The sequence below is a fragment of the Mastomys coucha genome, unplaced genomic scaffold, assembly GCF_008632895.1.
Source record: "Mastomys coucha isolate ucsf_1 unplaced genomic scaffold, UCSF_Mcou_1 pScaffold20, whole genome shotgun sequence".
Classification (NCBI taxonomy): Eukaryota; Metazoa; Chordata; class Mammalia; order Rodentia; family Muridae; genus Mastomys; species Mastomys coucha.
In genome coordinates this window covers 47,195,142-47,212,926 of record NW_022196903.1, presented here as the reverse complement: position 1 = coordinate 47,212,926, position 17,785 = coordinate 47,195,142, and the positions used below count along the sequence as shown (strand labels likewise).

Below are 17,785 nucleotides of genomic sequence, written 5' to 3'. Positions count from 1 at the left end.
GGTTCCGTGTTTCTTTAAAAACACAGGCATTGCTTAGGTTTCCTCAGCTTGAATGGTTTGTCAGGAATTACAGCTTCATTGTTTCTCATTTTCCTTCTTCCTATCTCTCCCTTCCTCTGTCTCCTGGTTTGTCTGTTAGTGTTTTTTTCCCCATTTTCCCTCTTCCTCCGAATTTTTGATATTCTTAATTCTGCGGTCTCTGCCTTGACCTTGACCCGAGCTTTTACTCCTTTGGTGAACTCCATCTTAAGATCAGGAGACCCAGGACACACACACCCTGGCAGCCTCTGTGTCCTAGGCCACGGAAGAGCAGATCTGTTAGAACCCTGGGCTGCAGCAAGGGAAGGAAAATCTGAGGAACATTTCTAGGGCTTTCTGCCACACACTATTAGAACTTCTAGAAATTACATACATTTATGCACATAAATTCTCCTGTTTAGCTTATACAACTCTTAAAAGTTTAGTCAAAAAACACCTTTTCACTGCTATGAAGTTACATATACTTACTATAAAAATAATTCCAGATATTTAGCAGCAAAGGGGGGACAAATAAAAAATCATAAACAACCCAGTACTCTGGCCTTGGAAAGAGGTTGGACTTGGTGGGAGTGAATCTTATTTGCCAGCTGCTGGGCATAGAATTTGTCAAACTCAAGAATTTCTATAATTTGTTTTTGTCATTTTGGTTTATAAAGTCACCAAGACTTTATAAAGTCACTTCAGAATTTTCTGGAAACATGCTCATTTTTCAAATAGATCACTGAATTAATACAAACAAAACATCAATGCTTTTATTCAGTATTTTAAAAATCTCTTGTTGCAGAAGGAATATTTTTAAAGGCATACATACAGAGCTACATTTCTTTTTTCCTAGAAAACCATGGTAACTTTGATATCAATCCAATCCACCCTTTCTCCTCTTAGTTTAATCATTAGAAATTTCTATGAGAAGTCTATAAAGAAAGAGATGTTTTGAAATAGGAAATAGGCATTTGCTCAACATGAAAATGTATCGAGTTAGGACATAGGACAGTACTGGGGCACAGTTCGAGAGTGTGCATGCATGCACCCCACACACCAATCTTAAGCGAACAGAATTCTTCAATGAAAGGACTCAGAGAAGAAATTGATATAACCCCACCCCATGCATGTGTAATTTTTATAAACAAGATACATACAATTTCAGATAAAATCCCAAATCTTTTTAGTCCAGGTTCCTTCTTGATGAAACCTTGGTTTCTCTCTAGTCCTTAACTGAATCAACTCCACTTTACCCCTTTCTCACAATCTTGAAATATTTTCAAAACCTCAATAGAAGTATTGAGAATAAAGCAGTTCAATGCCTGACAATTTAATTAAACTCTAAATATCAAAAAGGAGGGGATGCAAGATAAAATGATAATAAGGTCAAAGATAAATCTACAAAGATGTAGAGGGAGCTTGCTACACTTTTATATGTATTTGGGGAAAATATATTTTAAAGTGTAGCTGTATTAGGCAAAGGTAGAAAACATTTTCCCTGTACAGGGGGGAAGGGAGTGGCCAGCTGAGTAGCCCCTGTAATTGCCCACTTACTGGTCAGTTTCCAGGAACAGAAAATGACCTTGTGCGATTTTTTTTCATTCCCTCCGCCTTCCCGATGCTTTCTTTCCGGCCAGCTCCTCTTTCTTTGCCCAGCCGAACGGAAGGTCGGGGAAGCTTCCGTACCCAGATACCCTCACCAAAGTGTAAATACCTATAAAAACTAATATCAAAAGTTTTTATTGAGCTACTTCATCTCCCAGAGCATTGGGCCACGCAGGGATCCAGTCCCATAGACAAAGGACTGCAGCTGCAGGCTACCTCACAAACTCGGAAACAGCTCAGTGAGGGTCCAGAGAGTCTAGGGGAGAACATCTGAACCAGATAAACGCTGATGGCTGGCTCACCTTCCACTGAAGACAGGTGTATTTACCGTATTTACAGAGCCAGGAGGGAGGAGCAGTGGTTGGAGAAATCTGAATTGGACCAGAGGACAGGAAACTGGCCACCAGGCTGGTTTGACAAGGTGATTTTTTTTTTCCTTAGGACTTGGCATAATGACTGTATCTCGCCGACAAAACAGTAGGCATTCATTCATTCGCTACGCTTGCGCCTGTGTATACATTTGATGGTGAATCTGTGCGTGAGTATGAAAGCACACACATCGTTATGGTTACAGTATATAATGTGCCTGTAAAATCTGATTAGACCTCAGTGTGTACTTGAGGAGGTCTTGAGTTCCCCCTTTCTCCTTGCTGGTGACTTTCCCTCTCTGTGTTGCTTTGTCTATTAAGAATTCACAGCCAGATGGGGAGTGTCCTTACGGAGGATTCTTATGGGCCCAGAACTCCTGGTTCCACGCTGATTTCTCGTGAAGAAACACCGAGCCCAACAGCACCAGACTTAGACGCAAACCCCCTACTTCCTTCGAACTCTCCTCCGTCTACGGTGTATTTGTTGATGTAAAGGATCCACAGCCTGGCGCTGGTTTCCTGTTTTGTTGCAGCCAGTGAACATCACCCTAGGGTTGGGGGTGGTGGTGTCCTTTTCACTTGGCAGCTGCAGAGGCCGGGTTGCCAGGAGGTACCCCATTCTGCCAGCATTCGTCCCAGTGGCCCGGAGCTCACTCCCAGAATCCTGCAAGCTGGTGCCCTGATCGGGCTGCCTGACACTCACTGTGGAAAGGAGCGTCTTCCTTCAGGTTGAGCATCTGTTTACAGGAATTCGGTCCCTCCGCTTCCAACTCAACTTTAGGGTCCTTTAGGTGAAGTCTGAGTTTCCAGATGTGGTGAAGGGCAGCGCAGTGACGCCATTAGAACACGGAGAGAGCTCTCGCCACTGTCTAAATCACTCGAGAGAAGGGATCTCAGGCAGCCGGGGTAGGGGGTGCTTCTCACCAGAACCAGAAAGCTGCTGCTAGTTCTTCTAAAGTGGGGGAGGGGTGCCGGAGAAGGTGCCTTCTCCTTTCTTCGAGACTGTAAGAAATAGGGCAGCGATGCAGTTAGAGTTCTCTCTGAGTTTCTGCTATCTTTCCTTCGAGAAGGGTCTTCCCGATGGCTGGCCGGCTCCAGGCTGCTTCCCGTTGTACCTGGTCCAATCCGGCAGGCAGTGGATGGGCCACTTATCCAATCATTTGCTCCCCTCAAAGTCCATCCTGAGGTGATCTTAGAGGCAAGGTCTGTGGTTTTCTTTCTTGACCTCCCACTTCGACGTCAAAGTGGGGCACCATAGTTCAGAGTGACTACCCATGTTCCAGAATTATCCCCACAACACGAAACCTTTCCTTAACTTCATTATTGCTTCACTATAGAACAAAAACCTCAAGTGAGTCATATGACATTCTCCTGTGCTCTGGCCAGCCCAGAATTCCGGACACCCCCCTCATACACACACACACACATAAACACACCAAAAAAAAAAAAAAAAAAAAAAAAGAGGCACTGCTCTCACCCTGGTGCATACAGGATTGTGGGGGGGGGGGGCTCAAAAACTCAACTTGGCACTTGCTCTAGTCCCAAATGGTAAGGATTCTGAGGAATTATCTTCTTTGAGAAGGTCTCCTTACTCTCCCCCCCTCCCCGCCCCTGTCCCCTCAACTCCCTTTTGCCCCTCTCTGAATCCTTCTTGCTTTGCCATTATCTCTGCCCCCAGCCTGCCTGGGGTGGAAGCCAGAGGGTAAGATGTCCTGCAAAGGCAGCTCATAAAGCTGCTTGGATACATTAGAAACACATGAATATCCCGAAATACAAAGTGTCTTTAAAACCAGCCATGGAATGTTTATCCTAATACCAGATCAATGCAAAGAAGTAGTTCCAAAGAATGGTGCTGACAGCCCCTTCCGAGATAAAGTGAGAGCAGGTACATTTAATTTGCTAATGAAAATCAAATTCGATTAGACCTCCTGTTCGGTTCCCTTTGTCCTTTTCTTCTCTAACCCTAGGAGCCTAGGGTCTAGGAGTCCTGTAATCCTGGTTGGTCTGGAGTCCTCTATCAAGGGAAAAAAAATGCAGCCAACGTCTCAGATGCAAGAGGGCTGTCAAAGCCCATGGACCCAGGTTTGCACTAGTAAAACCAAGAGCTTATGAAAACCTATGAAAATCCCTTGAACAAAGACCCGGGCTGTAGCCATGCTGCTGCCCCTGAAGGCCTTTGCTGAGAAATCTGGGTAGATTAGACAAAACTTGGGCACCAATGGAGACTTCTCTAGCTTCCACCCCAGCCTGGCCCTTGGCTCCAGAGCTCCTATGGCCATTATTGCCTGAAGGTAACTGAGTGCCCTGAGGGCTCTTCCCTAAGCCATGGAGAACCATGCTAGGTTAGTGGTGCTTCTGCCAGAACCCCAAGCCTGGGAGACAAAAAGAGCTCAGAAAGTCAGGCCCTGCTAGCTGGACAGACAAGCAAAAAAATTTTCCTGTGCCTTTGGTAAATGAGGAGGGACACTGGAAGAGACTGCTGGCTTTCCAAGAGCCAGGCTTCGTCCTCCAGACTTTCTTTCCCCACACCAAGCTGGTCTGGCACTGCCTGGAGCATTGTATAAGAAACCATTAATGGATCTCTTCTCTCCCTCTTTGAAAGACTGAGGAATTGATGTTTTGAAGTAAGTAGAATTTCAGGAAAGTCTTACCCCAAATTATTCCCAGAGTTCATTCTAATTTGAGAAACAATTCTCAAGGATGCCTACAGCTCAATAGCTAGCAGGACATGCAGATATTTTAAAACAGTGAAGAAGCAACCAAGGAAAGGGAGAAGGAGCTAGGTATGCTACTATGCCCCTGGCACAAGCCTAGTAGAAAATCTATGAGATTTAAGATGGGAGGAGAACAAGGATGCTGCTTTCTCTAAATAATTCTGTCTTGGGATGTTTTCCTCTCTCTTTTAAATTGATAAGGAAATATAAACCTCAGTAATTCAAATCCAAAGTCCTTCCACGATGGGGATGCCACGTGTAGGAAGCAAAGCCCAGTGAATTCAAGATGCAGCCCGGAGCCTCCCCGCTGCTTCGTTCTTCCCAGACAAACCTGCTTCTGGTTCCTCTGTGGAAAAAGATGAGTTCCTTTCTCTCCATTTTTGGAGCGGAGGGACCCAGCTGACTTTGGCAGTCTGTAGAGCTGAGGCCCTTCCCTGAGTGCAAGGCTCCCGGCTCCAGTGAACTGAGGGGGGAGGGAAGAACGTGGAGCTGGTCTTGGCTGCTGTGTGGACCAGCATTACAGCCCCTGCCAGAGGTGAAGTGGCATAAGCATCGGCTCGTGGAGGCTTCTTGAGCTGTGTTTTCGTTTTTTTTTTTTTTTTTCCGAACCTAGCTGGAAAACTTCGGAGGCTCGGAAACCCAGCTAAGAGCAGGGCAGCCGACAGAGAAGAATCAGTCCAGTCTTATAAACACCGCCCCCAAAACTCTACAAAGAGAGCAAAAAAAAAAAAAAATGATGCTAAGGAAACAAACAGAGCCAGAAGCCAGAACTGTAAAGGATGAGGGGATTGAGAGTGAGGGGAGGTGGGCAGTCAGTCGGCTCTGTCTGGGCTTTCATTGTAGTTTCTCACGCTGACTAGACAGCAACTTTCAACTTGACCTTGGCCTCCAGCCGTGTCTGACCTGTATGTAAACTGCCCTCAAGCCCTTGAGTCTCCGAGAGTTGGAGCCTGGAACCGTGCTTCGTCTCTTTGTCACTGTTGAGTTTTACAATGCCACTTAGAGGGAGGAAGGAGTTGGGGGGGGGGGAACGGATGCAAAGGCCTCCGAAGTAACACAGAAATCAAGTCTTCACAGAGCTTGGCTCCTTAGTCTGCAAATGGCCAGTCAGTGAGAAGGTAAACTGGGGGCAAATCAATATTTACCCAGGACTGCTAAAGTCAGGAGAGAAAGGACACACTGGGTGTGGGGGGGAATTGGGTGTGGGGATCAGGGAAGGTTTTATTGGGCGACGCTTAACATTAGTCAGAACAAACCCAGAATCCCGGCAGATAAAAGCCTGAGCCTCGCTTTACTGGCCCCAATCTTGCCAGAAGCCCAGGGGGCTTACAGAGCAGGAGATGAATTGAGTGGTATGTCTGATGCTCTAGCCTAGGCCTAAGTCTACAAGCTGGGACCAGAGAAGAGGTCCAAGCCTGGCTGCCTACCAGAGCATTTGACCAAAGACAGTACAGAACTCTCCCAGCCCGTATGTTCCAGAATGCACCCACTTTCACTTTGACCATTTGCTCCCCTCTGGATGTCTGACCAGTTCACATTTGTACAACCAGAAATGGATGTGGTCCTAAGGAGGCAGGGTCCCCAGAATCCTCTACCAAAACACTGCACCCAAACACCCCACCAAGCTCCAGGTATAGAGGAACTACTCATCAGCTGGATTCGGAGGTACCTTGAACCCACTACAGGCTGAGCTCCTTTCTAGGAGGAAAACTATGAAACGATCCCAGAGATTCTCTTTCTCTTTCCCCCAAACGGAATGCAACAGTGGATTTCCAGGTGTCTGGAGTGTGGAGTCCAACTCAGGATCTATGGACTGGCTTGTAGGAAGCCCCAGGACCGCGACTGGAGTTCCAGCTAGCAGCCCAGCTGGGGCCTGTTCCTCTTAAACCCCTTCAGGAAAAGGCAGCCGGACTCCTGAGACAGGAGGAGCATGAGTGAATGGTGCTTTCTTTATCTGAAATCCTCTGAGGACCAGAAAGAATAGAATAGTTGCAGCATCGGAATGAATAGCGAGTTGTAGATGCAAGTCGGACAGTGTGGCAGTATGCATTTCTCTCTCTCTCTCTCTCTCTCTCTCTCTCTCTCTCTCTCTCTCTCTCTCTCTCTCTCTCTGTGTGTGTGTGTGTGTGTGTATGTGTGTGTAAATTGGCGCTCCCGTGTGTGTGAGGGGGATAGGGAGATACAATTAGTTGTTCTGATATTCTGAATCTGTAGGCCTAATTGAAATTGTCCTCTAGAGCCTGAGAACAGGGAAGGGAGCTCCTAAATGCAGCTCAAGCTTCCCAGAGAAATGTCCTGGGAGGGACCCTTGCGCCAGACTTCTCCTGGAACCAACAGGAAACAAACGCCCTTGTTCCCCAAGGGTGGGTGGTGGGGGGAGTCAAATCTCGGCGAGGCGAAAGCTCCGACATCCTTGGGAGGATCTAGCTGTAGAAAGATGTGTCCATCCCTGGAAAGAAAACAGCCCCAAGAAGTCCCTAGAACATGCCAGGCCATCCTGGGCCAGTCCAAGGCCACGGCAAACCCTCATTCCTGGTCACTGGAGAATTTACCTGACTTGTCCCCACGACCTCAGGTTACACCCCAACCGCAGCCGCTCGCTGCGGCCCCTCCCAACCCTCCGCGCGAAACCCGGGAAGGGATCGAGGTCCCCGTGTTCCCTGCCCCACCCGCCCTAATCCCCCGCCTCCTCCGTGGGTGACTGCTGCGCGGCCGCGCGGCGGGAGCTATAGAGCTGGCGCAGAGGACCGCGCGGGGCGGCGGCGGCGGGGACGGCGGGCCCAGCGCGGAGCCGAGCCGGAGCCTCCCGCTTTGCATACGCCGGGGGCGGGCCGGGGGCGGGCCAATGGGCGGCCGCCTGGCGCGACCCCGCAGGGCGCGACCCGCCCCCCTCGCTCGGGCCCTGGCCCCGCGCGGCGCGCTCTTCACTTCTTGGGGGCTTTTTAAAACAGCGCCACTGGGGTCTTCTCCATGCGGCTCGGGCTATGACAGCCTCCGTGCTCCTCCACCCCCGCTGGATCGAGCCCACCGTCATGTTTCTCTACGACAACGGCGGCGGCCTGGTGGCCGACGAGCTCAACAAGAACATGGAAGGGGCGGCGGCGGCGGCAGCGGCGGCGGCGGCGGCGGCGGCGGCGGGAGCTGGGGGCGGGGGCTTCCCCCACCCGGCGGCCGCGGCCGCGGGGGGCAACTTCTCGGTGGCCGCAGCGGCCGCCGCCGCCGCCGCCGCCGCGGCCAACCAGTGCCGCAACCTGATGGCGCATCCCGCACCCCTGGCGCCCGGCGCCGCGGCGGCGTACAGCAGCGCCCCGGGGGAGGCGCCCCCGTCCGCCGCTGCCGCCGCCGCCGCTGCCGCCGCCGCCGCCGCCGCCGCGGCTGCCGCGTCGTCGTCCGGAGGTCCCGGGCCGGCGGGGCCGGCGGGTGCCGAGGCCGCCAAGCAATGCAGTCCCTGCTCCGCGGCGGCGCAGAGCTCGTCGGGGCCCGCGGCGTTGCCCTACGGCTACTTCGGCAGCGGCTACTACCCGTGCGCCCGCATGGGCCCGCACCCCAACGCCATCAAGTCGTGCGCGCAGCCTGCCTCGGCCGCCGCCGCCTTCGCCGACAAGTACATGGACACCGCCGGCCCCGCGGCCGAGGAGTTCAGCTCCCGCGCCAAGGAGTTTGCTTTCTACCATCAGGGCTACGCAGCCGGGCCTTACCATCACCACCAGCCCGTGCCCGGCTACCTGGATATGCCAGTGGTTCCGGGGCTCGGGGGTCCTGGCGAGTCGCGCCACGAGCCTCTGGGGCTTCCCATGGAAAGCTATCAGCCCTGGGCTCTGCCCAACGGCTGGAACGGCCAAATGTACTGCCCCAAAGAGCAGACGCAGCCTCCCCACCTCTGGAAGTCCACTCTGCCCGGTAAATGGCGCCCCCTTTCCAGCCCGGGTCTTCCAGCTTTTCAGCTTCTCCTCGGCTCGCACCCCAGGGTCACTCGGGTGTTCCCCCCACCCCCGCACTCTCCCTGGCCTGGCTTGCCTTAGCAATTCTGCACCCCTAGGAGCCTGACCCCGGCTGGCTGGAGCTGTCCGTCCGCCCTCCCTAGTTGAGCTGCCCTCCCCCACCTCGGCCCTCTTTCGGTAAGGGGTGGCTGGGAAGAAGCTTGTGGGTTCCAACTCCGGCAGCAGCCCCTTTCTTCCTGGGTGCCCCACCCTCCCAAGCCCTTGACATTGACTCCAAGATGGGAAATAGTCTAGATTTTGAGCTCACCAAATTGTCCCTGATGGTTCTCTGGAAGAGAAAAAAAAAAGGCTTCGTTGGAGAAGCATAGCATGTTGGGACTTGGGGCAGGAGCCGAGCTCTACAAAAGTGTTGTGCGCTCTTGAGTGCTAAGGTGTGGACCGCTGTGCATGCAGGATGACCCGATTGGGGTGGTCACTGGAACTCTGGGCGATTTCATTTCAATACTCAACTAACCATATCCCCTACTAACGCTCCAAGCTTTGGCAGAAGGCTGGATTGTACAGCGCTCATGGCAAAAAGCAATCAGGCATTGCAAGGCCGGCAGCTCACATTGAGCTGTCTGTTCTGGCTCAGGTCGGCTCCCAGAGTAACTTGCCTTCTTCCTTATCTTACAGACGTCGTCTCCCATCCTTCAGACGCCAGCTCTTACAGGAGGGGGAGAAAGAAGCGGGTGCCTTACACTAAGGTGCAGTTGAAAGAACTCGAACGGGAATACGCTACGAACAAATTCATTACCAAGGACAAACGGAGGAGGATATCAGCCACAACGAACCTCTCTGAGAGGCAGGTCACAATCTGGTTCCAGAACAGGAGGGTCAAAGAGAAAAAAGTCATCAATAAACTCAAGACCACTAGTTAATGGATTAAAAGGTGGAGCAGAGGGCAGCTTGAAGAAACGCTTAAGGATTTGTTTCTTTCCCCAGATAATAATAATGCGTAATAATAACTGAAGAATTGGATAGAGAGACACTGACGTTTTGCTCTTCTAAGGGAGACTCTCTTCAATGGAATCTACAATTAAAACAAAACCTTAAGAAATGGTAAAGACTGCCAGTACTCCCGCCAACCCCACCAGACCGTTAAGTGACAACTCATCAGTCCCCAAAACACACAATTTCAGATAAATTATGAATTTACTCAAATCTTGTAAGTATTTATGTGACCATGTATTTTAGGACACTGTGTCAGATGGTAATCTGAAAACTGGTTACAGAAACAAAGGCTGTTTCCACGCCGCTTGCCCAGCACCATCCCCTTTGCATGTTAAGTGCCTGCTCAGGTAAACCTTACTGAAATTCCTACCATTGTTCTGAAAAATGTTTTATGTAGAGGTTTAGAAGGGAGAAAGGCACTGAAGTTTTTATTTGAACTATCGCTGAAAAAGGAGACAAGAGAGAATGCTCATCCAAGGATCTATTGTTTTGATAGTAAATATAGCCAGCTAAACTTTTGAGGCTACAAGAGAACCCTGGGTGGGTAAAGAACTTCTGGAAATACCTTTCAATTGCTTACAGCAAACATGTTGGATTAACCCACTGTCAGAGATTTTTCCACAGGATTTGTTGTAATTTTTGAAGTGTTTAAATCTCACCAGATAATCCGAAGAATTCACTTTATGCCCCATCTCCTGGAAGGTTCCACCCTAGTGTGAATTTCTCCTAAAACATACTCTTTCTTTAATTTTTTAAAATTGGCATTTTCCAATACTTACTAAACATTTTGCTAGAGACATCATTTTCCTTTTTTACTTAAAAAAAAAAAAAACCTCAAAATGGAAACCTGTTCTCCCAAAAAAATTAGATGTCTACAGTCTATATTTTAATTTACTAAAGATTAGTATTTTTTCTTGTTTATTGGGTTAGGAGACTGCAGTAGAAAGTTTAGAGATTCATCTTCACAGCACATTTTTAATCAAGCAGTAATTTCAATCCACACATTCGTTTTGTTCATATTCACTTTAAATGCTATCTTGTAAATAAAGACATTCAGCACACTGTGAAAATGTATTTGTGCACCTGCTTTTTAAATACTTCCACTAAAAATTAAAAATTAGATCTGTAGATAGTGGTATTAACTCTGTTAATAAAATAATCACTGCCATTAAAATCTGAAGGAAACACGATTATTTTCTATGCGGAACTGGCACAAAACCTAAACAAGCAGGTTCGTCTTACACAAACCCAGGACCATTCTTTTCTACTATTATTCAGGTTTTTTTTCTAAATTTTTTTATGAGAAGGGGGGGAAATCTCACGTAACTAAAAGCTTACAAATGAAAAGGTTTCGAGGAGATGAAAGTGTCAGTTATTCTGAAAGGGAGAGAAAGGGAAGGAGGGAGAGACAGTGTAGGTTCCCAGGCTCCCTGTGGCAAATGAAAACCAGTTGTTGAGTATCAGCAATGCCTAGACTGTCGTATTTTAAACTCTGCTCTTAAGTCTGCATGTGACTGAAAGGACAAGTTTTTGGAATTTGTTGAAATGACAGGACTAGGAAAGGCCTTAAACCTTGACCTTGACGAAAAAAAGACAATTTGTGACCTTGACTTTTGACAGCTCATGAATTGGCCTCAGCCAGATTCGTAGATCAAGGGCGCCACCTCGTGTTGACAAGCTTCCTTGTAATTCTTCAGCTTCAAGGGAATTGAGCTCTTACTTGACTTGTTTTAAAGATTTAGTATTCATGATTTTTTTGCTCCAAAAAGAGAAGATTTGAATATATGTAAATTATACATGTGCTTGTATATATGTGAATATATAATATATGTTTATACATGTATTTGCATATCAGTGTTTGTGTGCTTGTGTATATAATTGTAGAATTTGTACATATATAGTATTATTAATTGCTGATGACTGAAGACACTGTAATTTAAGGAGATTTTTGAGTTGGGGTACAAAATACTCCTTATGCGGTGAGTTTTGCTTCCTTTCTTTAATGGCCAACTTTAATCTGTCCTCACTGCAGCTTGCCGTGCATCAGATTTCTGCAGATCTGTTTTAAAGCTGTACATGTTTGTTACAGTCCAAGAGGTGTTCTTAAATGACCGTTCTTTCCCTCGCCCTCCAAGGTGGTCTGTGACCTTAATTAGAACTATCCGGGAATCTTTACGGCAAATTAAAAAGTTTCACATACCTTCCTAACTCTAGCGTTCTAGAGTTACATTTCAGAAATTCAAAGCAATCCACCTCTCTAAGAAGTCAGTAGGAGAACTTAAATATTTCATCTACAAGATGATCACAATACAGATACAGAAGAAAAATTATTTGGGACAGCTCAAAACTGATTGTTGCCCCAAGATGGTCAGCAATCTTATACTGATGCTTGCCCACCTACCATTTCTTTTGTAGAGTAAATAATATACTTAATATCAATAACCACCATCAAAACTATATTAACGATCAGTATTATAGTTATTGTTTATTGACCCCCAACAGCATAGGAGATATTGTGTTCAGAATCATAAACAATACAGTATGTTTATGTATTTAATATAAAAGGGGGATAATGTGGGGGTTTGTTTTTGTTTTTTCTTTTTATCAAATCCTTTGCATGCGTGTCCTCCTGCGCGTGCGCGCGCACACACACACACACACACACACACACATTAAAATGTTGAAGGAACCAGTAGCTTTGGAATTTGGATTTTTGGCTGCAGATTAATTTTACCTTTATGTTAGGGGACAATAATAGTGAATGGGAAAATTTATCATTTGCTGGAAAGTATTGGCTCGTTACAATCCCAGATGATGAAAACATCTCTAACCTTGCCTGAAGACTTATAAAGACTTGAAAGGAAGAGCTCCTTTATGTCTTTCTAGATGAAGAATTATGGAAAAAATATAAAGCTGCTTAAACAAAGAATGGCCCTGAAACATACATGTTGGTTGGTCTCGTCTCATAAAGTGTAATCTTTTTGCTACCCTGAGGATTGTCAACCATTTGTGGAAACACATGAAAATACTGCTTGAGATCCAGCACCCTGCACCTTGTATCCAGCCTCATTCCCAAATGAACTACCATCAAGCAACATTAATGACTTCTCCAAAATGTTTAAAGTTTTGGAAATTCCCTTCTGAGTTGGTTCAAACACTGTTTATGAACTGCTCCAAATAGGACTCTTCTGTTGATAGGAGACATTTTTCTTTAGATGTAAGACATCTTCTGAACCTACAGCCTAGGAAAGAAGCTAAACGCTCTGCAGATGGAATACTGCCCCTACTGCTGCAGGAGTTCTGGGTAAAGTCCTCTCTCTCTCTCTCTCTCTCTCTCTCTCTCTCTCTCTCTCTCTCTCTAGAAGATGTCAGGGTGCCCTCCCTGTAGTTCTGACATGGTTGTTGACAGTGCCAATCTCAGCTAACTCCCTTCTTATTTAAAATGGACATGGCATGGATTTACAGATTAGTTGAGGTGGTTATCAATTATAATGACTTCTTAGATTTTTTTCATTTTTTAAATTTTTTTATTGGTGGTGGTGGTGTTTTGTTTTGTTTTGTTTTGTTTTCTAAGATACAATTTCCCTGTTCTGGAACTCACTCTGTAGACCAGGCTGGCCTTGAACTCAGAAATTCACCAGCCTTTTCACTGGCCTAGTTTTCAGAGTGCTAGGATTTAAGGAATATGCCACCATGCCTGGAGACTTCTTCATTTTAAAATAGTAGCCAGTCTAAAACTTTTCGAACACGACAGTCAGGAGAACATTGGCCTCCTCCTAAAAAAAAAAAAAATAATAATAAATAACAAAAAGCACAGGAATAATAATAATACAGACACTAATCCATGAATAATGATGTTGAAAACCTTATTCAAATATTTTTTTCTAAAAAGGAAACTTCCTGAATAAAAATTATAAACATGGAACTTGAAAAAACGACCTTTTCCATCTGCTCCCAATACTGTCAGATTTATTAAGTAACTTTAAGTGGACGGTTGTAAAACGTCACTATGCATTTCACTAAGTATTTACGCCTGATGGCGAACTGAGGTCAATCTTTTTTTTTTTTTAATTAATGTGCGATTTTAAAAATCAAACGGACTTAGAGAGAAAGGAGGGAATATCCATTTAAAAATACTCCACCTGATTTAAATGTTTTGTTAGAGATTCGCCCGAAGGCAGTGAAATTCAGCTGAGTATTTGTGTGCGAATAATAGCCAGATCATAGATAAGTACAGATTGCTCGATGCTGAGTGTTTGGGCTGGTGAAGATGTAGCGTCTCGCTTCCTCTCAGTGAATTCCGGGGGTTAGGAGCTGTGAGGAACGTTACCCTGGACTACTAATCCCCTGATGGGGGTCCATAGGCGCCCTTCTGGGCTTGTGAACCTCGACTGAAGAGACTCTAGGGGGTTGCTGATTTATGTGCATTCCTTTAAACTTGATCGAATGCTCGGCAGCAGCCCGAGACCCGGAGAATCAGAGAAATGTGCAGCGAGTTGCTTGCATCCCATTTTTCATAAGCAAAGATGCAGCCCTATCCAAAAGGCCCGGCGAGATTTATGCCTGCCTGGGTTTTAGACAGGCACGCTAATTAAGTTTTCATCTGCGCGGCCGCCGGGTAAATAAAATCGGGCTTCGTTCTTCATGAAAATTATTACTCAGTCATCACGCATCTATAGAGAGCCTGCGAATGCCTGCAAGGTGCCTGCTATTTAAAATGTTATTATAAAAGAAAGGTGATGCTTGCGCAGAAAAATTCCAACGAGAAAGCAGCCAAGGCCTTGCCACAGTCCATTTCGTTTCTATCCGGCTCTGCTGCAGAGCTGAACCCACCCGGCAGAAATCATTTCACCGCTGTCTAAGATCTTTAAACTTCCGTGAGCCGTCGAGAGGCGTGGGCCTACCCAGGTGCAAGGGTGTGGGCAAGTGAGAGCAACGTAGCCGTGGACTCAGAGGGGGCTGCCTGGTGTCGCGCCTGTTGGGGACAAGGACACCCCTGCTCAAGATGGAGGCCCGGAATTTGCCCTGGCCCACCCGGCTCCGACGGCATGAGGGCGGCAGACAGAAGAGCCGCAGGATCGCGGCGGAGGTCGCCGTGGTGGGATCAGCAGCTTGTGCTACGTGGACACAGGATGGCCGCGGACACGCGCTGGGAGCCACCGGGAGTCTCGGGCTGACGTCACCGCGGGCCTCGCAGGCCTCCCCGGGCTCCAGGCACTATTTGTTGAGGACCCGCGACTGAGGCGAAGGTTTTGTGAGGGTGCCCCCTTCTCCGCCCCGCCCCTCCGTCCCCAGGAGAATAATCGGGTATTTAATCTCTCCTGGCCTTAATTCTTGGCTGCGTGGAAGGTGGTTTTGCAACGGGAAATAAAACTTGACAGGAGCATTTTCTTGAAAAGGGTTTTTTTGAGACTGGGTTGAAAAGACACCGCGTTTTGCTGTCCCCAACACTTAAAGCCTTGGGAGCCTGGAGCTGGGGCGAAAGGAAGCAAGGAGAGCCAGGCGGGGGCTCCACCTGGGCAGGGAAGCAGCCTCGGGACGCGCGGTCCCCGGAGCATCTACCGCCTGAAGCCTAAGGCCAGGACTCGGCGCGCCGGAGCTTAGCACCGCCCAGGCCTGCCTGGCACCGTGTAACACCCAGGGCCTGGCCGAGGACGGCGACGGGATCTAGAACGAGGAGAGGGCCTTGGGAAGCCCGGTGTAGCCCTGACTTCTGTCCTGGGGAGGGGGCTAGGTAGGTGGCGAAAGCGTGCTTAGGGCTTTGTTTCTTGGCTAAGAACCTGTGGTCCCGCACGGAAACACGAGGGGGAATGGAGGTGAGACGCCCAGCGTGCGTGGATTGTCTGCTGTTGGGGTGGCAGAGGCTGGAGACAGCCGAGGCTGGAGGCAGCTGAGTCCTCCTCTGGCTCTTCGCTCTTCGCGCCGTAAAGGTCAAGTCCTCAGCGCCACCGCCCTGCTTCACGGTCAGGGCCGCCTGAGAAAGAAGCCGCCACGACTACAGAAAAGCACAGGACACATAATGAGCCAGGCCATCACTCTTGCTGCAAGCGGGGCTTGGCCCTGGTAGCCTGAGCCTGAGCACTGAGGCAAGATTCTTTCTTACTTTTCAATTCCCTTTATCGCCCGTCCTCCTTTGAAAGAAAGGAGTCTTTGAAGCTAGGGATAGCCCAAGCTAGGGATAACCTTTATAAGGGAAAGGCAGAAACTGCCCCTGCACGGGAGATTTCTGAGCCCGAGGGGGCCTATCCAGGGCAAGAGTACATGCTCAGAATAGACGTTAGCTGAATCGAAGTTCTGGTCGGATAGGAACAGAGGCTCAGTCTGCTGGCTGGGATTCGGATTTGAAAATAAAGATCTTGCTGGGGTCATCCAGTCCAGACTCGAGATTTTTCAGGTCTTTGGTGAGACTCTTAATGCCCTTCTACCTAAATCTACTTTAAAGGAGGTGGACAATGTAAAACTTTAAAGGGGGTGCCAATGTAAAATCCTCTTGATTCCTGCCGCCTTTCCCCCATCCCCTCATTGTACTCCACGGGACAGAGAATTCCTCTATGTCTGCCAGCAGCGGATCAGAGCATCAGGCCCAGCAGTAAACACATAGCTTAAGGCTAGTGGGCCACTGACTCTAACATTCAAAGTGAACCAAAAGAAACTTGCAAATTATCGTTTCCTTTTTCAAGGCGGGGGGGTTTGGGGGGAAGAGCCCGGCTTCTCGCCCAAAGCTGCGGAAGGGTAGCAAAGAATAGATACCATGGCAGAACTGCCTGGCAAGGTGAATGGAGGGCTCCTAGGACAGAGATCCTCCTGCAGGCTTGGATAGACACTGAGGCGCTTCTTGGATTTCTACTGTGGGCTGCCATCAGCAGTGAGCAGAGGTGGAGCCCTTCTAGGGGACATTTGTAATCTAGGCCCCCACCCCCAGGAAGTCTCTGGAGCCTCAGCCTAAGGACTGAGCCCAAAGGCCAGGGCCAACCTTCTGCCTGTGCTCCTTTGTCCTCTTTGTGAGTGAAGACACACACTCAGTTGAGGAGAATACCACCCCCCTCTTTAGGCCAAAGCTGCTGTGGGGAATGAGAGTGGATATAAAGAATATAAAAAAGTAGCTATTGAGAATTGGGGTTTCACCGTTCAAAGTTTTCCTCACTCCATTTCAACCCCCTCTATAGGAAAAAAAATATCAAATCTTCTCTAATGAGTCAGCAACCATAAACATAAAAATAGTTCTCAAATAATCCCTCCCTCCTCCCCGTCAACTTGAAACTCACCAAACTAAATGATAACCAGATTGTTTAACCAGATTGGAGGAGACCCTAAGCTGAGCTCGATTCTCTACCCTCCGGTGGCCAGAGGGATATGGACTTGCTCAGATGTCTAGGGGCAAGGGATAGTAATTGGACCCACCCGTGAGGCTAAGAATCAACTGTTGAGGTCAAGTTCAAGGTATTATTACCTGTTCTCTTGCTGTAGAGAGCAGGTAGGCCAGCTCAGGAGAGGGTTGGTTCCTTGACAAAAAAATACAAATTAACTCCTGTCTCCACCTACCTAGCAAGAAGGGGGATCCCCGGATATTTTGCCTAAGTATAAAGTGATGGATTGGTCATAATCTGCCAGTAAGCCATTCTCTGAAGACAAACACTTGGAGATCTTTGGGACATTCCATGCGATCCATCTCCACAGCTCACCACTCTGGAGGAAAGGCATACTTCAAAGACACCTCCTACTTTGAAGGAGAAAGTACCTAAGTGGATGTCAGGCCTCCAGTCACTGGGAGAGTTCTGGTTCTGTAGTTATTTCAGCAACACCCCTCACCAGTCAGTTCTCACACCTGGGAACAATATGGCACTAGTTTTCAGTTCAGCTTTATAAACACAGTGCAGTATTTTGGGACAGAGGAAAGTAAGGCTCGGGCCAGCAGGCAAGAGGCAAAAATATTTATAGTGCCTTAATCAATCCACTGAAAAACAACTCTAGTTGATTGAGAGCAAGACTTGGTCAGTCTGGTGGGTCCAACCCATCCCAGGCTAGCTACCTGTTGTGCTTACTCAGAATGGAATAGAAGCAGGTGGGCTCAGAAAAGGAACAAGTGTTCCTGAGGGGGAGGGGAGAAGGAGGAGGAGGCAAAGGATGAAGAGGAGGAGGAGGA

The 17,785-nt window shown here is 48.1% G+C and overlaps 1 protein-coding gene across 1 annotated transcript; it reads left to right on the top strand.

The window, feature by feature from the left end:
* The first annotated feature begins 7,592 nt into the window (after positions 1-7,592).
* On the top strand, positions 7,593-9,620 carry Hoxa13 (homeobox A13). Its single transcript, XM_031380843.1, has 2 exons — positions 7,593-8,608; positions 9,325-9,620. The coding sequence occupies exons 1-2, from the start codon at positions 7,693-7,695 to the stop codon at positions 9,567-9,569; spliced, it is 1,161 nt and encodes a 386-aa protein (XP_031236703.1). The 5' UTR covers positions 7,593-7,692; the 3' UTR covers positions 9,570-9,620.
* The last annotated feature ends 8,165 nt before the right edge of the window (positions 9,621-17,785 follow it).